At 47.7% G+C, this 20,397-nt stretch overlaps 2 protein-coding genes across 4 annotated transcripts in view; one reads left to right on the top strand and one right to left on the bottom strand.

Moving 5' to 3' along the window:
• Window positions 1-7,021, bottom strand: part of CARS2 (cysteinyl-tRNA synthetase 2, mitochondrial) — a 36,323-nt gene extending 29,302 nt beyond the window's left edge. For both annotated transcript variants that reach the window (XR_013837856.1, XM_079972726.1), the window contains exons 1-5: window positions 6,468-7,021; window positions 4,796-4,846; window positions 4,197-4,314; window positions 1,381-1,452; window positions 1,044-1,149 (exon numbers count right to left, since the gene is read on the bottom strand). Coding sequence is in view for 1 of the 2 variants with exons in the window: in XM_079972726.1 (XP_079828852.1) it covers window positions 1,044-1,149; window positions 1,381-1,452; window positions 4,197-4,314; window positions 4,796-4,846; window positions 6,468-6,778 (658 nt within the window). In the remaining variant the exon portion in view is untranslated. The remainder of the gene's footprint in view (window positions 1-1,043; window positions 1,150-1,380; window positions 1,453-4,196; window positions 4,315-4,795; window positions 4,847-6,467) is intronic.
• A 4,518-nt stretch (window positions 7,022-11,539) lies between these two features.
• On the top strand, window positions 11,540-19,366 carry ING1 (inhibitor of growth family member 1). 2 transcript variants are annotated; one of them, XM_079973044.1, is made up of 2 exons: window positions 11,540-12,681; window positions 17,489-19,366. In XM_079973044.1, the coding sequence occupies exons 1-2, from the start codon at window positions 12,540-12,542 to the stop codon at window positions 18,190-18,192; spliced, it is 846 nt and encodes a 281-aa protein (XP_079829170.1). In that variant the 5' UTR covers window positions 11,540-12,539; the 3' UTR covers window positions 18,193-19,366. The 2 variants fall into 2 exon arrangements, with proteins under 2 accessions (XP_079829170.1, XP_079829171.1); XM_079973045.1 differs by lacking the exon at window positions 11,540-12,681 and adding an exon at window positions 14,505-14,599.
• Window positions 19,367-20,397: the final 1,031 nt, after the last annotated feature.

Here is a 20,397-nt window from a genome sequence, read left to right as displayed (position 1 = left end):
CTGATTTAAGGCAGGGGTAGCAAATGTAGAGGGACGCTGGTGGCGCTGTGGTCTAAACCACTGAGCCTAGGGCTTGCCAATCAGAAGGTCGGCGGTTCAAATCCCCGCGACAGGGTGGGCTCCTGTTGCTCAGTCCCTGCTCCTGCCAACCTAGCAGTTCAAAAGCACGTTAAAGTGCAAGTAGATAAATGGGTACCGCTCTGGCGGGAAGGTAAATGGCATTTCTGTGTGCTGCTCTGGTTTGCCAGAAGCGGCTTAGTCATGCTGGCCACATGACCCAGAAGCTGTACGCCGGCTCCCTCAGCCAATAAAGTGAGATGAGCACCGCAACCCCAGAGTCGGCCACGACTGGACCTAATGGTCAGGGGTCCCTTTACCTTTACCTAGCAAATGTAGTGCTCTACAGAAGTTGCTGGATCACAATTCTCATCATCCCTGAGGGTTGACTGTCCTGGCTGGAGCTGATGAGAGTTGGAGGGCACCCTGTTGACTATCCTTGGATTAAGGGGAAACTCTATACCTGGGTTTTCCAAACTTGGGTCTCCAGCTGGTTTTGGACTACAATCCCCATCATCCCTGACCAATGATCCTGCTAGCTAGGGATGATGGGAGTTGTAGTCCAAAAGCAGCCGGAAACCCAAGTTTGGGAAACCCTGAGCTACACATTCCTCTCTATTCATGCACCCAGCACACCACCACACAGGGTACTGAACAATGCCAGCAACCATGGGGAGATGGTACCCCTATGCTGATCACATAAACCAAGCAGGCTGCATGTGGAATCATCTGCCAAAGTGGACTGGCCCAAGGTCACTCAGTGAACTTCCTGGCTGAGTTGGGATTTGAACCCTGCTCTCACAGGTCCTCATCTGCCACTCTTAACTACTAGGCCACAATGGCTCTAAGTTAATAGTTACATTAACTCTGCATTTGCTATTTAACAGCTGTACAAGACGTATTCAAGGCAACATGGGGGGAAAAAACAGACAAAAAAATGTCTTCTACACTAATTAACATGCAATTGAATTGTTCAGAAGATTTACCTTTCGATGTTGCATAACCGTGCCCGCTAGCAATGATCTGCTGTATAAAAGAAATGATCTGAGGAATATTTTCAGTCACTCTCATATATACTGTAGGAGGTAGAACCTGAAAATTTAAAAGAAGTCATCAGCTTTGATTAATAAATGTGGACTATCAGGTTTAAGTGTTGCCTGGTCAATAGAATAACAAAAAGAACACCAAGTTCACAGGAAGCATCAATGAAGTTGGGCAGACATAGGCAATTAGCTCAACAGACCAAGGAAGAGGTTCACCACTGCCCAGGCATCTTTTCCAACAAATAAAAGATGTCTTCCATATTAGAGGAAATATCTGTACCTTTAAAGCATCCATGTCTTGCTTGAAGTCCTCCTCATAAAAACGAGCAAGAGACACTGGTGATATGCCCATCTGTAAGAAAGGAGCACACAGGTAAATCTGTTTGATCTGTTAGTTAATAGCGAACTGAAGGAGAGAAAAGAAATCCAAGATAAAAGCAATAAGCCACATTAACTGCTAGCCTGAGGAGCACAACAATCTTACATATCAAGGGAGAAGGGAACTAATCTTTTTTTGGGGGGGGGGCATCCTTATTCTAAATGTAGCTTCAATTTCAAACACAAAATTAAAAATACCCCCATTCATAGTCAAAACAGGAATGACAGGTGACAGCTCTCCGGAGCCCTGACAACAACAACAAAAACCCCAAACGTTCAGGGAAATTCCTTGAAATACTTAATAGTATTTCTCATTTCATTGAGATAAAAGAAGATACAATTCAAAATAAGTCAAACTAGACTGGTAATGGAGCAATATGTCCCCCCTGCCCCACAGCACACCCACTTGTTTTGATTACTGTTTGGGGCTGAGGCCTACAAAAACAGGTGTTTATCATTTTGAAGGAATTCCCTTGGTTTTAGCTCCCTAGCATCACCAGAAAGTCAGCTCAGAGGGGGAATCACCACAAAACCAAATCCTATTGTCTATGTGACATCTTTATGCTCCCCACAGGTTCCCAGATTGTTTGGGGCAGTCTTTCCCAGCCTGGTGCTCTCTATATGTTTCTGACGGCAATTCCCCATCAACTCCAGCCAGCACAAACAAACACCAAGTTGGAGAAGGCTGATCTGGGATCATGCAGGAAGCAGCCTGGGATTATTATTTTTTGCTTATGTTTTAAAAAGTATTTTCAGGACTTTGGATCTTCCCCTTCAGAGCTGGTGGGAAAGAAGGAACTATGAGCGACAAGTAAAAATGTTAAGTACTGTATGGACGAAAGCTTGGTGGAGCCCCATATGGTACAAGAGGCACCATACGTCAACAACTCAAGTTACAACATTTAAATGTTCCAGAAATTCCCAGCATACAAAAACTGAGCTGCTCAATGCCGATATATTATGCCAAATGTTAGGACAGAAAATTGGGCAGATGGGGAAACAGATAAAATTTACTAAATTGCAACTACATTTAGGTAGGTTAGCATTTGATGGCACTGGGGCATCCTGGTAGAATTGTAGCAGATAACTGATAAAGAAGCTTTAAAATGTGATAATGATTTCCAGTCCTTGTTAAGTGGAAACCCTGGTTATTATTTATTAATTTAAAAAGTATACCACAGTACACACACACTCTCTCTCTCTATATATATAAATCTCTAGGTGGTTTACACAAAAACTATAAAAAAATGACAATCACCACCACCAATAAAAGTTCCTAAAAATGTGGTAAGAACACAAAACTGTATAGCACAAAGAAAAAACAAGCATTGTGCAAAACAAAATAAACATGAAGAAGTCCAGGAAAGTTTAGGTCAGGCATCCCCAAACTTGGCCATCCAGCTGTTTTGGGACTACAACTCCCATCATCCCTAGCTAACAGGACCAGTGGTCAGGGATGATGGGAATTGTAGTCCCAAAACATCTGGAGGGCCGGGTCTGGGGGTGCCTGGTTTAGGTGAACATAATCTTAAAGAAGCATTCTAAGGTATTGCCGTTTCTGCCTCACAAGTAACCCAAGGATGGGTGCTATCGCCAAGAAGGCTCACTTCTTAAGCATTGTCAACAAGTAACAACCAGGTGGTCACAGAACAACTGGCAGCCTCTACTTTGAAGATCTTAAAAGATTGACGTGTTCTGTACCAGGGGAAGCAGTCTGCAGAATATTCTGGTTCCCAAAGTTTTAAATAACAACAACCAAACCCTTCTGAACATGGCTCAGCAGCTAATAGCCAGTGCACATCTTTCAACACTGATGTAACATATGTATAGCTCGGTGTCCCACCAAGCACTATGGTAGCTGAATTTGGTGCTAGCTACAGATTCCAAACCAGGTACAAGGGCAGCCCCCCCCCCCCCCACAAATAGCACATTACAGTGGTCTAATTGTGAGGTTATCCATGCATAAACTACTGCAGCAAGGCTATCCCTCTCCAGGAATGGTTGCAACAGTTAAAATTGGCAATGTGTGTTCTGAACCACTGATGTCACCTGATCCATCACTAGTGACAGTGATGGATCTCAGAGAAATCCCAAAATACACACTTCCTCCTTGAGAGGCATTCCTATCCAGCGCCTTCATTCCTTTATCACAGCTAACGCTGCCACAGCTGCATTACTTAACAGAGGTTAAGGTAGGAGATGGAAATTTACTTCAAGAGGGACAGGCATGGGGACAGATCTCCTAACTGCAATTGAGAGAAGCCTCTCTCTTGTTTGGCTGAGGCCTAGCAGAACTTTTCACCTACAAAAAGATAAAGAGAGTTAGCCAAATCTCCCAAATTTTGCTCCTGCCATGCAATACAGTCATACCTCGGGTTACAGACGCTTTAGGTTGTGTTTTTTCGGGTTACGGACCCGCGAAAACCCAGAAGTACCGGAACGGGTTACTTCCGGGTTTCGCGCACACGCAGAAGCACTAAATCATGCTTCGCGCATGCGCAGAAGCGCCGAATCGCAACCCACACATGCGCAGACGCACCGCTGCAGGTTGCGAATGCGCATCTCGCACGGATCACGTTTGCAACCCAAGCATCCACTGTATCTGTTTCATTTCACAGCCTACCTAGACTGGCTATAATGCAAACAATAGAATACAGCACATTTGTAAAATCTACTGGATTGTGAACCAAAAAAGCAAGCTGAACTATATACACTTACCTCACTGGCTCTTTTAATTATTTTATCATCTATATCTGTAATCCCCATCACCATGACGACTTCCTTTCCAAATATCTTTGTCAGTATTCTTCGAATTATATCAAATTTAACATAGGAGCTGAAAGAGAGGGGGAAAGGCACATGTATTATGGGCCTCAGCTAGATATGAAACAGGTTGGTTTTATGTTAAGTAGACATACTGAAGCTAGGATTTTATTTTATTTTTTGCTTCAGAAGCCTCAGCAGAAAGACGAACACCTTGTTAAAGCATGAGGCACAGTGACCCATCCTATTTTGGATCTCAGAAGTGAATTTTTCTCCACACCAGGCTGACTCCCCCCCCCCCCATCTTTTCTTCCAAGCCTCACTTGGGTGCATTTAACTACACTTCTTATTCTGCAGGAGGCTGATAGCTTGCACTTGGCTAACTCCTCAGGGTTACAATTCTAGTATTCCTGCTCTCTGCCGAAAAACAGCTAGATGCTAATGTACTCATAAGAAGAGTATCTACTACACAAAGCAAGAGTCTATATTGAAGCCGGCTGGTGCAGAACTAATTCCGAGAAAAATAAATGAAATTTTAGCATGTGAAGGCTTACCAAGCATGACCAAGGTGTGCATGGTCATAGACAGTAGGTCCACAGCTATACCTGTGAATAAAATTAAGATCTACTAAGAAAAACACCAGAAGGCGTTACATAATGATTAGTTTCAAAATTCACATCAGCCATTACACAGTAGAATAAGGAGGGTGAAGCACATGACCTCTGAAACCACTTTAGGCACAGTAGGGAAAACTAATTCCGCCCCCCTGGAAAAAAACAAGTCTTTGTTAAGCAAACAATACAAGCTTCCTGGACTTGGTCCTTGCCCACGTTCCTTAACTGCTGCCTCCTCTGTCAAGTTTGCCTAAAGCTTTCTGTTATTCTGTTCCTGGCCTTGCCTTGTTTTAAGGGGGTACCCAACACCTTGATTTCCCCATTTTTAAACTCACACCTGTTGCATTCAGTGTCCCTGCTCTCCACCATGTCTCAGCCTTCGGCTTACTTGCACACCTTCTGAGAAATTGCTTCCCTACCTCTCTCAAAGTCTGTATCCATTATGCCATGGTGCAATTCTGGTTTCAACTTTAAAAGCACAGGCCACATATTGCTGTGAGCCAGATTACTGAGCAAAACCCTACAAATAAATCCTATGCACACCTAATTGTAAGTTCCATCCAACTTACTTCCACATAAAGCACCCAAGGATGGTGCCACAACTTTTGCTGGTTTTCAATATTTAGGTAAAGGGACCCCTGACTGTAAGGTCCAGTCACGGACGACTCTGGGGTTGCAGTGCTCATCTCGCTTTACTGGCCGAGGGAGCCGGCGTACATGTGGCCAGCATGACCAAGCCGCTTCTGGCAAACCAGAGCAGCACACGGAAACGCCATTTACCTTCCCGCCGGAGCGGTACCTATTTATCTACTTGCACTTTGATGTGCTTTCGAACTGCTAGGTTGGCAGCAGCAGGGGCAGAGCAACAGGAGCTCACCCCATTGCGGGGATTCGAACCACCGACCTTCTGATCACCAAGCCCTAGGCTCTGTGGTTTAGACCACAGCACCACCCACGTACTAATATTTTAATATTTAAAAAGGTAAAGGTAAAGGTACCCCTGCCCGTACGGGCCAGTCTTGACAGACTCTGGGGTTGTGCACCCATCTCACTTAAGAGGCCAGGGGCCAGCGCTGTCCGGAGACACTTCCGGGTCACGTGGCCAGCGTGACATCGCTGCTCTGGCCAGCCAGAGCCGCACACGGAAACGCCGTTTACCTTCCCGCTGGTAAGCGGTCCCTATTTATCTACTTGCACCCGGAGGTGCTTTCGAACTGCTAGGTTGGCAGGAGCAGGGACCGAGCAGCGGGAGCGCACCCCGCCGCAGGGATTCGAACCGCCGACCTTTCGATCGGCAAGCCCTAGGCGCTGAGGCTTTAACCCACAGCGCCACCTGCGTCCCAATTTTAATATTTAGCTAGACCCAAATGTACTGAATTACTAATTACTAGCTCCCCTGGGAGCCTAGTTTCTAACAAACTGCAACATCTCAAAAGGTGAGTTTTCCCTCTTCACTGCTGGGGGCGGGGGGCGGAAAGGAATCCATTTTATTTATCTATTTACCTATTTATTATTTACCTACCCATTTTATTGCTAGCTATGAAGGTGTCCCGGCAAAGGGGGGGCGGGTAAATTAAAAGGAATAGGAGCACAATTTTCTAAGTATTCTAACCAAGTCACCACATCCGCGTTTCGCAGGATGAGAGGCTCTTTCCTTCTGCTCAGGCTGTTGTACGCCTGGATGCCGCTGTCCCGGCCCGCGGGCTGGATCCACTTGGTCCCGCGCTCCGGACCACCGCTGCACCTTGCTCTCCGGGAAGCGACGCCCAGAAGATGCTTGCCTTCGGCAGCTGAAGCACCTTCGCCGGCTGCTAGGCGGAGGAGGGCCAGTCTCCCATAACGCCTGAAACCCAGACACTGCGAGGAGCAGGAGGAGGAGCAGCCGCCGCCGGCGCGCCAAGGAACCAAGCAAGCGCGAAGCATGCTCCTCGACGGCGGCACCCAAGCCTGGTTGGGGTGCTTGGGGTTTGGTTTCCCGGCTCCTCTTTACAAATCAGCTGCTTTGCGCCCAGGCCGGCAACGCCACGGGCTGCGGCGCCCGCATGGTCGGGCTGCAGAAATGCAATGAGGAGGAGGCGCGCCTCCTCCTTGGCGTAACGAGGGCGGCGCTGCGCGGGCGCCGGAACCGCTCGGAAGAGGAAAGGGAGACGCGCACAGCCTGCCTCGCCTGTAGCAACAGCCGGCGCCGCCTGTGCGGCTACAGCCAGACAACCCAGCAGGAAAAGGAGGAGCCTTCTCTGCCTGAAGCTGGGAGGGGAAAGCGGAGGCTTGCTCGCCGCGGTGGTAGAATAGCGCCTCGGCTGCAATAGCTTTCGCATTCCTTCCCCTCGTCTCTTCTTCCAAATCCCCTGCTCTCCCGGTTCCCACCGACCTTGGAAATAGCGCGGCCGTCCTTAGCAGATAAAAGTATAGCTTCCGATGCAATGCGCGCGTGAAGTCCTTTCAAGGAGAATGAATTGCTGGGAAAGGGCGCCTGAGGCGCGTAGGCTTCCTTGCCCTCCATCGCCCCGCGACATCCTTTTTTTTTTTGAAGTCGGTGGAACGGATCTGGTTAGCACCGTAAAATGTAAAACCCCCGGAGAGCTCCGAGCGCGGGCGACGGCGGCAGTTGGTTTTAGCACTAGCCTCGCTCCAGATCTACAAAGAGCAAGGTTTCCAATCTGAATGAGCGTCGCACGGCAAAAGTTATTAAGAGGAACCAGGATCTTAATTTTTGGAATCGGATTTATTTATCTTTTACAAAGTGCAAGGTATGGGGGAGGGGGGTAAATGTGAAAGAGTGTTATTTTTTATTTATTTTTTTAAACCATAAAATATAATTTTATTTATCGAAATGAAACAAAACCTACAGTAATATGGGAAATAAGGCACTCGCTCTCAGTGGAAGACTGAATGGGGCAGCTGACAATCATGTGAGCCTCAGAAAGTGTGTTATTTGATTACTGCGGTACTTATTACTGTACTGCTTTGTAATTATAGGAGAAAAATTAGCCAGGATTCCTACAAATGCCTAAACATTTCCTGGTTATTAGTATTTTACATCAGTCCACTTGTTCCTTGGCAGAAGATCCACAGAAAAGGCTTATAGCTTTTATTGGGGTGGCCAATCCAGAATCTATTCTTGTCAATGGCTCATTTACATCATTTTGCAGCCCTTGGGCCTCTACAGCCGAGCATTTTTTAATTGTTGAGTCATGTAGATGAGTATAAACGTGTTCTGTGCTGGTTCTTTGTTGGTCCAATTAAGGCTGCAGTTCAAGACACATTTACTAGGGGGAAAGCTCCACAGAACATAGTGTGACATACTTTGGAGTAATCATGTACAGAAATGGATCACGCTACAACAGCCAGAACGGCCTCTGAAAGTCCATTTGTCCTTGGTCTTGTCGATGACAAGTTGGCAGGAGGTATTTGCCTTCGGTGTCCCAAACAAGTGGGATCCCAACCAGATGTTCTTGGTAACTCTTCCCCAAGATTGGATTTTACGCTACTCCAGACCCCAACACACTATTGAAATCAGCATCTCCCAGCAGCAATACAGTTTGTTTGTTTTTTAAAAAGGGCACAATCCAGTCGAAGGTAAGCATTTTTATCTTCGATTTAATTCAGTGGTAGTCCAAAATCACATGTACTTTTAAAAGTGCATTTAGTCATAACAAGTGTCTGCACAAGCTGAATTTGCCAGTGTGCAATTGAATCTCTCATACACATACACCCCAAGTCAAGAAGCACCCACTGTTCTGCAACCAGACAAGGAAATGGGCCCACAGGTATCCTATCGTTTTCTTCAGGATTCCTGAACGTAACCCGATAAATTTTCCTGCAGTCATGTCACCCCCCTACCTACCCACCCACCAAAAACTGACGTGACTGCAGGAAAATTTATCAAGTTACATTTGAGTTCAATGGGACATGCTCCCAGAAAAGTGTGTACAGATTTGCAGCCTTAGTCTGTGTCCAATGCTTTATCTTGGTATAACATGTTTCATTGCATCCACAACTCTGTGTGCAAAAAAATAACGTTTACTGTAATGCATATAGCAGCTTAAGAGAACACAATTAAAAAATATGATTTATGTTTTGTCTAAGTCAGCAGCATTATTTCTGTTAAACTGGAGTAAATGAGGCTAAATTAAGGGGCTAATCAACGTATCTAATTGCTAGTTGGGGAGGGGGGAGGCCACCCAAGTGAGAAAAATCTTCCTGCCCCAAACTGTACTGTGCTGTCCTATAGACTCTGATTATAGAAAGGGTACCAGGCTTTGCCATACAAATACTAACCCTGCAAACCTATACATCAAAGTAAACTCCACTGAGTTCAATGGAGCTTACTCACAGGTAAGTGTGTCTAGATCTGGAGCCATAGTTTCTCTTGAGTTCCAGAAGACTCTAAAGCACTGAGCATCGTTTTTAGGAAACCCGACTTTGTTTCGCTTTCTACCAGACAGAACTAAAAGATGCAGGGGGGAAGAGAAAGAGGAAAGGAAAAATTAACAAATTACAGGCTGCAGATTCCGGGAAGCGAAAGGCGGGAGAGGAAGGGGGGGGGAGTGTGTCTTTCATGACTTAACCAATGGGCTTCAAGGATTTTTTTAGGGGGATGATGTGTGGGTGTTTCTTGCTTCTTACATGTACAGTAATAGCCATTGTTGCCTGGTGCAGAAAATGCAGAAAGGAAAAGTGAACCTTCCTGCTAGCCGGTGGAGACGTGGAAGACAACAAAGCACCGTGTCTTTTGGGAGAGCTCCTCCCCTTCTGCTACCAGCGAGATCCACCACTATTTGATCATGGCTTCAGCAGCGGCGGATCAGGGAAACTCTTATTAAACGAGCTTATTGGGGCAAATCCAGATCCCTGTTCTTGGCAACGGGTTGTGAAGGACATAGCATAGAATAAAAGAAGCTGCTTCCTTTGGAAATCTACCCCCCCTCCCGCATCGCGCTTTGGAGAGGGAAAAACCGAGCGGTTTGGAATGGATACAGATCCATGCTTTTAAGGGAAGGCATCTCTCCCACCACCCTCGCGGTTTTGGCGATGCTATTTCCAGAAGCTGAGCTAAGTAATGAGCAGCGAAGGTGGCCGCTGATGCATCTTCCTGACTCTCCTTTATGTTGGGCGAAGAGTTTGCTGCAGATCGTAATGGTCCCTGGTGATCGAAGGCAAAGTCTCCCGTTCCTCGCCTGCCGGATTAGTACTCTGCCCGCCCCCCAAGTGGGCACTGCCGCCGCCACCCCGCTTGCGCAGAGTATGCAGGTATCCCCGTAGCGCCATTCAGGAATACAGTATCTCACTTTCAAAAATGTTAGATCCGAGACAGCGGCTGCTGCGCATCGCCCGTACTTTTAAGAGAAGCCGTTTGCAGGAAATCGCGATAAGTTTGCTTTTTTGCTTTGCTTTTAAAACAAAAAAAAAATCGTCTTTCTTGTCTATTTTCTATACAGCATCCCAGGCGACAGCGTGCATTATTTAAAACCCTAAGTTTATCCTGCCGACAACCCAGTGTTGTTGGTTTGTGGAAAGTGTTCACAAACCCCAGTTGTGAAAACATTTTGCCTTTTCCGCTCGAGATCTATAGCGGGCGAGAACAACCGGCAGCAGGAACCAAGTATGGCATTTGCTACCACTTTCCAGCTGCAGAGGCCTTTTTTTATTCTACTGCCCGCTCCCGGCCACCTTTTCCCAGCGATCCCAATTCACCCATGTGCCCTAAATCGCAACGCCTCTTTCGCACCAGCAGCACGCCTATTTAGGAATGCTTGCACCAGCTACTTCCATTCTCAGGCTACGGGGAGTGGGTGAGGAATACATTTGAATGAATTAACACCGGCAAATAACTGCCGGGCGCTAAGTAACCTCGTTCCCCACGCGTCCCCCTCCTTTTGTTTTCTGCAGCCGAGTGTGCCTTGGTTTTCAGATCAGGCAACCTTAAAAAGCAGTGGGGGGTTACCCCTATGTCGGGACTGCAATGGCCACAACCCAGGCGCATGCGGCCTGCGGTGCGGGAGAGAAAAGAAAAGGCTGCTGGGAAATGTAGTTCCCTTTCACTCCCTCCCTCCTCCCGCTTCGCACCCTCCATTTTCTCGTTCCATGGATGACGGCGTGCGCACGCGCCGCCGCCGCCTTCCTCGTCGCTCGCTCTCTTCCGGCCCCCCTCCCTCCTCCTCAACCACCATGAACCCGCGACCTCCCATTGGGCGGCCGAAGCGGAGGGGTGGAGCGCGAGGCTGAGCTGCGATTGGCCAGAGGCGCTGCCTTTAACTTGGATTATAGTTCTCGATGCGGTTGCTCCGGTTGTTAGTTTTCAAGGAGGGAAAGGAGAAAAAAAAAAAAGGCCGCCTCTGTTTTAAGCGGGGGGGGGGGAGTCTTGCAAACTAAGGGTGTGTAGAGAGCATCGTGTCTTTCACAGCCCACCCTCCCCACACAACACAACACGCCTCCCTCGGTCCTTGCGTTGTCAGAAACCGGGGCTCGCTCGCTCGCAGCAATCCAGACCATCCTCGGGAGTTGCACGCGTGTTTCCAAGCACGTGTGCAAAAGCGCCAGGGTTTAAGCACCCCCGTTTAAGCGGAGGCGAACCCCGCTCGCAAACTCGCTCTCTCGCTTTGCTTTAAGTCAAGCAGCAACAAATAATGAAGGCCCTACGTTGCTGCCACCCTGCGATGCAGCCGGCGCACGGCTGGATCCTTCGGCACGCGTGTGCATTCCCGGAAGCCGCAAGCAAGCCCACAGTTCCAACTCCCGTCCCCTCCGTGCGTGAGGCACGTCTGCATTGGTGGGGGAGGAAGAGTGTTTTGCTCTCGCAATGCACACGACACCCAGGATCCGCGCATCTCAGCAGCGAGCGAGCTGCCTGCTTCCTTACCCCACCCGCGCCTCCCTCACTTCCTTCTCCGCCAGTAGCGAGAGAGGGAAATGCAACGCTCATACAGACAGAGAAGCACATCGAGCGCCTCTGCTGTTTAGTGTCGCGGCGGGGGGGGGTTGGTGGTGGTGGTGTTCAAGGTAGATGGGAGTGGTGCGCATGCGCCCTAGGCGGCGGGGCTGAATGTTTCCCAAGTGTTTGAAACTGGTATTTGGGTTTTCCACGTTGGATCAAGTGCGGCGCGTAGAGGAGAGGCTGCATTCATACCCACCGGCGGAACAGGAGCAGCAGCTGCATTCGCCGAGAGGAGCTTCTCCTCCCCTTCTGCCTATCTGTAGGCAGAGCAGAACAGATCGTATTTGTCTTTTTCTTTTTTTTAAGCTTCCCCTCCCGTCTCTTGTACACACACACACAAATCCCTCTCCGATTGTTCGTACCACCTCCTTGGTGAGTTACCGACAACGACAGCCATTCAATCAGCTGCTACGGCTGCTCTGAGGCTGTAGGGACTCTCGGGTTGTGTGTGTGTGTGCGCGCGCGCCTGCCTTGCCTTGCCTGCCTGCCTTTCTACTCCGGGAAGAAAAGGACTCAGATGTAGCTCTCACTCTCTCTTTTTTTTTTCTTTCCCCCCTTTTTGGAGTGGGTTCTTTTCTCCTTTTTTTGGCGAGATCCGAAGGAACAGGAGGCGGAAAAGAGAAGCGGCGAGGACGGAGACTCTGCCATTGGGGGCTGCTGTGTTTGAAAGGAAAACTCTCGCCCATTTAGGGGGTGAGAGGAGGAGAGAGATATATAGATATATCTATACTCACAATTTTCGGCCGGATGAAAATGTTGAACCCTGCAAACGGAGAGCAGCTTCATTTAGCGAACTATGTGGAGGATTACCTGGACTCCATCGAATCTCTGCCCTTCGATCTGCAGAGAAATGTCTCCCTGATGAGGGAAATTGACGCCAAATATCAAGGTAAGTGCTTTTCTCCTTTATGTGTTCGTGTGCGGGAGAGTACGTAGAAGCTACATAGATGATGATGATGATATTATTTTGCCTTTTCTGCAGGGATGATCTCTCTCTCTCTCTCTCTCTCTCCACCACCACCCCCTCTCCCCGGTTTCATCCCGAAGCGGATGGCAAAGCTTTGAAAATCTTATTTATTTATTTTGTGAGAAGGCAAGCAGAAAGCAAAAGGAAAGAGGGGCGAAAAGATTCGAGGAGGAGAGGCAGGAGAAGGGGGCTGCTCTGCAGAGATAGATGGAGGGGTGGGTTGTGTATGTGTGTGTGTTTTTCCCCTTCCCTCCCCTTCCCTTCCTTGGGGCGGAACAAAAGGTCTTCTTTGGGGCTCCTGCTATTAAAGCAAAGACTTTGCTTTTTAGGTTTTTTGAAAAATTGCTGGACAAAAAAGGCGGCGGCGGCAGCGGCAGCAGTAAGGGCAGAGGAGGGGCTGGAGGATCAGGACGCATGGGGCACTGAGGCGGCTGTTTCTCTTTTCTGGGTTGAGAGAGAGTATGTTTTGTGGGGACAGCGGGACAGTGGTGTGTGTGTAGGGGGTGTTGGAAGAAAGAGGGCAAAAAGAAGGGGGGGCAGCGATCCCAGTTACAACATTGAGGAATTTCTAGCCTTCGCAATGGCTGTAGTAGGAGAGAGGGTGCTAGTAAGGGAGGGGAGGGAGGATTAGATAGAGAGTGGAGGGGGGGGTGGGCAGGGCTTGTTGCCTTCTTCTTTTTTTCAATGGGCATTTTGCTTTTAAAACAGTCCTCTCCTGTCAAGTATCTGTAAACCGGGGGGGGGGAGAGAGAGAAAGAGAGACTATGGAAAGGGGAAAAGATTATATAAATACTGTGTGGGTTGGGGATGTACTGCTTTGCTAAGCGACCCCCCCTCCTTCCCTCCCTCTTTTTCTTTTCCTCCCTGTGCTGAAACTCATACAGTATTTTCTAGCCCTTTTTTGGCGGTGAGGGGAGGGGAGGCTGTCTTCTCCCGCACTCAAGTCTGCAGCTAGGGAAATGGTGGGGATTTTTTTTTAGTTATTGAGGGGGCTCGAAAGGTCCTTTGTCACTTGGTGCTGAGAGAGGTAAAAGGCGTGGGGGGGGGGGTTGGAAAGAGTGCTACTGCTGCCGGTGGTAGAGGTGACACAGGGGTGCCCGTTACACATTCAGCTCCCCCTTTTTTCTCCAGGGGCGAGGAAGGCGGGTTGGAAACCTGGCAGGCTACTGCTGTGCTTATGAAGCGGGGGGGGGGGGGCGGGGAGAGAGAACGCAGCAAGTATCCATTCGAGACCTTTCGTGCGACGAGTTTTTAATGTGTCGTAAATAGGGAGAGAGGAGAAGCGCGAGATAAAGAAAGTGACGAAACATCAAAACTTGAGGGCTTGACTGCGTGGTTAGGGGATGAGGAAGACCGGGAGGCGGGGGGCTGTTGTTTTAAAGGACAAGGGCGGGCATTTCAACCAGCTACAAGCACTCCGTACTGCGCTAAAGGGAGGCACCTTCGCGCTTCAGCTCTAGAAAGAGTGAGAAGCGCCGTCACAGCGGTTTTTATACTCACCGTCATTACCCTGTCGTGCCCGCCCCGCCTCCATTTTCCCATTATTGGCCAGAACTTCCCTCATGAAACAGCCGTGGCCCCGCCCTGTTGCCCAGGGATTGGTCCCGCTGAATTCTCTACGAAGCCCCGCCTTCTAGTGGCGCTGACGAAAGCGAACGGTGGAAACCGGGTTGGGGAGGGGGAGAGGGAGCGAAGAAGAGAGAGAGAAGCAGTGGGAGGTTTGTTGTAATAGTTCGAACTGCCCCGTCCGTTTCTTAGCCTGTGATTGGCTCCTCTAGTTGCAGGAAGCGTCGGAAGCTAATGGTGACTGACAGGTGGATGTGGAAATATGAGGGTCGCAGTAAGCTCCGCCTTTAAACATCTGATTGGAACGTTGGCTTAAAGCGGGTGGAGATTCGCTTGGGGCTTTCCCTTTCGATTGGCGGAGAAGCGCTTAAGGCAGAGGGCGGGCTATTGGGTCCGAATCTTTTCTCCGTATGGCTTGCTTCAGTCTGAGGCGGGTACTGCTTGGATTGGCCGGGTGGTGATTGGCCGGCCGAGCAGATTCTTCTGCTCGCGGACGTTCTGCTGAGGAAGCCGTAAAAAGGCGGCGGAGGGAGGAGAGAAACGGCTCTTAACACGGCCACTTCCCTTCTAAGAACAATGGACCCCGAAGACGCATCCCGTGGGGAGGGTGTGGCCTCGCTCCCGAAAAGGAGGAGGCGGGGCAAGGGCGGCAGGCGTTCTCTGGTTGGCTGAGAGCCCTGGTAGGTGGGTGTGATAAACAGGACCCTCTTCCAATGGCTCAGTGGGTGCGGATACCCTTTTTTTTTGTGGTGAAGGGGCGGGGCATGTAGTTACTTTCTTTTAACCCCTTACGGCTCTTCGCCCTGTTGCTTTCCTCCTCCGGCATTTACCATTAGCAATTTTGTTTTGTTTTATTTCTTCAGGTTTCTCACCGTGTGCGCTTTGGCACCAGGAGGTAACCTAAACCGACACTCTTGTTGTAAAAAACAACTCCCCCCCCCCTTTTGGTGCTTCGTTCCTTTCACACGTTACGTGTTTTGGTACATGCGAGGCACCTACTAAGCACACGTCTTTTAAAATGCGAAGCAACGGAAGTTGTTATATATTCTTTTTTAAAAAACCACAAGCTTTTTAATTAACTTTTCAGATTTTGCAAATTCTTTTAAACAACATTCAGCACCAATCTCTCATATCCATGACTTCCCACCCAACCATCCATGGTTTTCTTTTCTTACTATATAAGGCTGCTATATTACTTATGTTTTACCCATTATAAACATGAATTCAAACTTATATAACATATATGAGAATTGGTAGTTTAATATCTACTTCTACCCCACACTTTTCCCTGACTGGGTATAGCGGACTTGGGCTTGCAACCCTGTGCCCAAGACTTACCTGGGAGTAAGAACCAGGATGATGTTGGAGGGCTTGTTTACTTAGTATGCAGCATGCTTTTAAAATAGAGTTGCAGTCCTGTGCATATTCAAACGTTTTAAATGTTGATTAAGCGTTTTAGGTAATTGACCTTCCTTTAAAAAAAAGGAAAAAGAGATCTCCAAGGCAGCTCACAAAATACAAAACAAAGCACCATAAGCAAAACAGAGGCAAGAATAGCTCATTTGTTAAGCCGCAGATAGAAAACAAGCAGAATAAAATCAGAGCAATCGCACCAACTGTCTTGTCAGCCCTCTGGAAAAGCACAGCTTTTGCTTGCTAGGCAGGGCAGGCCTGTACACAAAGAACCTGGTGTTAAGTTGGGTGTAAAGCAGGGGTTGGCAAAAAATTTAAGCCGCGGGCCGGTCCACTGTCCCTCAGACCTTGTGGCGGGCCAGAGAAGTGGCACCGGGGGTGGGGGGGAGCTGGAAGAAGAGGCAAGGGGGGCAAGTAGTCCTCCCCATGCCCCAGCCACTGCGCTTACCTTCCCAGGGGCTGCCGCCACTGCTGCTTCTCATGGGTAGGCAGAGGGAGCTCGTCCGCTCCGCTCTCTGGCCCACAGGATCACCAGGGTGGCGGTGGTGGGAAGATGAGCGGCGCGAAAGGGTTGGTTCTGGAGAGGGGCTGCTTAAAATGGCGCTCAGCCAGCTCAGCCCAGCCCCCTTCCCACTCTAGGCAGGGCAGGGAGAAGCCAGGAGGAGGGAGGGAGGAGGCACCGCTGTGGTGTGTGTTTAGGGGGAGGAATGGAATGGTGCGGGGAGGGGGGGGAATGGCACAAACAAACAGAATCCCCATGCCAATCCACAGACAGACCGCGGACCAGATCTTAAAGGCAATTGGGCCTGATCCGGCCCCTGGGCCTTAGTTTGCCAACCCCTGGTGTAAAGTATGCAAGAGCCAAACTCTATTCTGGAGCAAGTCTCCCACTGGTTGAGCTGGCCTAACCCTAGCGGAGAGGAAAGAAGTCTTTAAACAGAGCTTGAGCTATGCCCCTTTTTTCCTGGCTTAGTGCTGGGTTTCCAGCTCACAGTGAGGATGCTGAATGGGCTTAGGATGCAGCCTAAATCCTCCCACCTGTCAGCCCAAGCAATGCCCCTTTTTGAGGACTTAATGCCTGCTTGACACCCACCTAATGGGCCCAGGCTGAGCTAGAGAGATATGCAGGCCTATCTGGGCTGAGTAGGGGATAGGGCTGCACTAGGAACCTCCCTGCTCAGGCAGAGATGTCTTAGATCCTAGCCCTGCTCATCCCAGAAGATCTTGCTATAAGAATACTGCCAAAGATAGTAAACAGAGGGTGGGGCTAGCCTCCCTAGGAAAGGAGTTCCATTATTTTGTTCTTACTGTATTTATATGGGACATACAGTGGTATCTCAGGTTAAGTACTTAATTCGTTCTGGAGGTCCGTTCTTAACCTGAAACTGTTCTTAACCTGAAGCACCACTTTAGCTAATGGGGCCTCCTGCTGCTGCTGCGCCGCCGGAGCCCGATTTCTGTTCTTACCCTGAAGCAAAGTTCTTAACCTGAAGCACTATTTCTGGGTTAGTGGAGTGTGTAACCTGAAGCGTATGTAACCTGAAGCGTATGTAACCTGAGGTACCACTGTATTTCAATGCAACTCACCTCAGAGTACCTGTGTTTAGAATCCACACTTTAAAGTGTGGGAAGTTTTAGGTGTTCCCCCCCCCCCACAAAAAAAACTTTTGATGACACATCTGTGACAAAGCTCAAGTGCTGTATTATGCATGAGGTTGGGAAGTAATATAATCTTATCCTTTCTTCACAGAGATCCTAAAGGAGCTGGATGATTATTACGAAAAATTCAAACGGGAGACTGATGCAGTACAAAAGAGGAGGCTTTTGCACTTAATACAGAGAGCCCTGATCCGGAGTCAAGAACTGGGAGACGAGAAGATCCAGATTGTCAGCCAAATGGTAGAACTTGTTGAGAACAGAACCAGGCAAGTTGACAGCCACGTAGAACTGTTTGAGACCTGCCAGGAGACCAATGACACGACTGGGAACAGTGGCAAAACTAACCAAGATAAGTCAAAGAACGAGACAATCACTCAGGCCGAGAAGCCCAATAACAAACGGTCCCGGCGGCAAAGAAATAACGAGAACCGAGAGAACGCTTCTAATAATCACGACCACGACGATATCACCTCAGGAACTCCTAAGGAGAAGAAAGCGAAAAAGTCCAATAAAAAGAAGCGGTCCAAAGCTAAAGCAGAGAGGGAGGCTTCTCCAGCCGACCTCCCCATTGATCCGAATGAGCCAACCTATTGTCTGTGTAATCAGGTCTCCTATGGAGAAATGATAGGCTGTGATAATGATGAGTGCCCGATAGAATGGTTTCACTTTTCGTGTGTGGGACTCAATCATAAACCAAAGGGCAAGTGGTACTGTCCCAAATGCAGAGGAGAAAATGAGAAAACTATGGACAAAGCGCTGGAGAAATCTAAAAAAGAAAGAGCCTACAACAGGTAGTTTCTAAATGAGAGGATAATAAAGCAGTGAAAACAAATATTTATTCTCTTTGTCTCACCTTTTGTGGAGGTGCCAGGATTGTAAAATGTATATTTTTTAAGGAGGTTACGAATCAGAGCATTCTTGTAATAGGGATGGCGACTGAGGAAATGTTTGTTTTTTCCTTTGATACAGCTGTCAACAAGAAAACGGTTCTTTGGGCCCAAACATACAGTTAGATGATAAAGAGTTGGCACGTAAAGTCTGGGTTCATCTTTATTAAAAACATACTTCCACAAGTTGGTAAAACTGCCCATGAAAATGTAGATAGTAAACATTTATTGGATAGCATTCCTTTTTTTTTTTCTTTCTTTAAATGGGAATGCTGTTGCTCTTTCCAGAAAATTGTTCTATAGTCTGTTAAATAAACTAGCAGTGCATTGCAAACTTGTCCTAAAGACATCAGTCAAATCCATTATAAGAGTGTAGTATATTTATGCCCATTGATTTCACTGGGCTTAAGTGCACTTGAGTTGGATTATGGCTGTTTACTTGGAAATAAGTTCCGATTTTTTCCAGTCCTATCTACTTCTAATAAAGTGGTTTAGGATTGCAGCCTTACACCCAATTTTAAACAACTTGATGGGAATTGAGGACCATTCCTTTCAATGGGACTTGCTTCTAAGGGATGTGTTTAGGATCAGGGTGCTCATTTCTTCTGGTGACGATCAATGCAATAGCAAAGAAGAAGTTACAGCATGGGTCCTGTTACATGTCAGATTCTAGCAGCCCAATAACAAATGTTTAACTTACAAGTTACAAGCTTATTTTTTAAAAAAATGTGCAAAAGGTTAAATTTTACACAACATATTTTATATACTGGCCAAATACCACAAGGGCCTTTTTAAAATGATTTAGTATATTTTGTATTTAACCAGGAAGTGGTTTAGTAATGAAACTTAACATAAATCAAAGCTTTATACTGTCACAGATAATAGTGTAGCAGTCTTTACTTTGTATAAGTTGTAAAAAATGTACATTTTTCAAGTGGAGTTGCACTTAACTGTATTATAATTGGAAATGCATCCACATGACATGGTGTAGCCAATATGCATTTCTCTCTGTATGTATGAAAATTGTACAGCTGTGATATTAAGGAATAAATTAAACAAGTTGGATAGGCTTGTTCACTTGCTTTCCGTTTTCCTCCTCATTTCTTGTGTTGTGTCGGCTCGATTGTGAGCCTGCAGGGGAGGGACTGTCTTATCTTTTTATTTACAGACAGGTCTTAGAACAGCCTTGTACGCAATAATAGTTATTACCATGAGCATTTTTTAACAAGTCTGCTAAGTGATTTGGGGAGGGGGCAATGCCTTCTACCAAGCAGGCTGGCAGAGGAGGGATGGATCACTTTCGCCAGCACATTAGCTTTCTGTGCTGGTTGCAAAAGATGGGGTTTGCCTTTCTTTTGCAGCCAACATGGAAACACAAAGTTAGCTGGCAAGAGGAGGAACAGAGCAATCAGTCCCCACCTCTTGGTTAGTCCACTATATTTCCATGGCGGCTGGAAAAGACAGAATTTCACATCATCCATGACCAGCGTGGAAACCAAAACAAGCTATCACAGAAATGGAATTCAATATAAAACTCACCTAGGAAATTAATTCCAGGTATGTGATACACAGGTTCGTAAAGATCCAAAGCAACATTCGTGCAAAAGGTGAGAGAGCTGGCACTGCACAAGCTAATCTTGTTGCACAAGTGATAGCGGTGTGATGATGCAAAAATGTTGTATATTAACACGGCACAATGCTTCTACCAGCCCAAGCAGCCTGTTGGAATTGACTATTGCCCCACATTAAGGACGGGGCTCCCACTAGTGGCGTGACCGTTGTGCGAGTGGTTGCCACAATTCGATCCCTTATGGGGTCAATATATATTTCTACTCCAACGCCTTTCATTGTAGGAGTTGTGCACACACTCTGCTGCTACTGCTGCATTTCTCTTTCCCACGTGCCTAACAACTACCACTTTGATTACCCATTCACAGCGCCTTTATCCATCTCTTCTCAATCCCTCCTGGCCCAATTGTATGGGCCAGAATGCAGTCCGTCCTTTTCCTCATCCAAAATGACCTGTAATTGCCAAAAAGTGCAGTATTACTGCCACCACTATGTCAAGGCTCTATTACAGTCAGGGTGTGGAACTGAGGAAGATCAGTTTCTT

This window comes from Podarcis cretensis (assembly GCF_951804945.1).
Source record: "Podarcis cretensis genome assembly, chromosome: 4".
Lineage (NCBI taxonomy): Eukaryota > Metazoa > Chordata > Lepidosauria > Squamata > Lacertidae > Podarcis > Podarcis cretensis.
Note: the sequence above shows the minus strand (reverse complement) of the source record. Positions and strands in the feature narration are given on the sequence as shown.

What these genes read in the sequence shown, in the direction of transcription:
- ING1 (XM_079973044.1), top strand. Translation starts at nt 12,540, where the DNA reads ATGAAAATGTTGAACCCTGCAAACGGAGAGCAGCTTCATTTAGCGAAC. An exon ending in AATTGACGCCAAATATCAAG is followed by an intron (nt 12,682 to 17,488) that starts GTAAGTGCTTTT and finishes CTTTCTTCACAG; the next exon opens with AGATCCTAAAGGAGCTGGAT.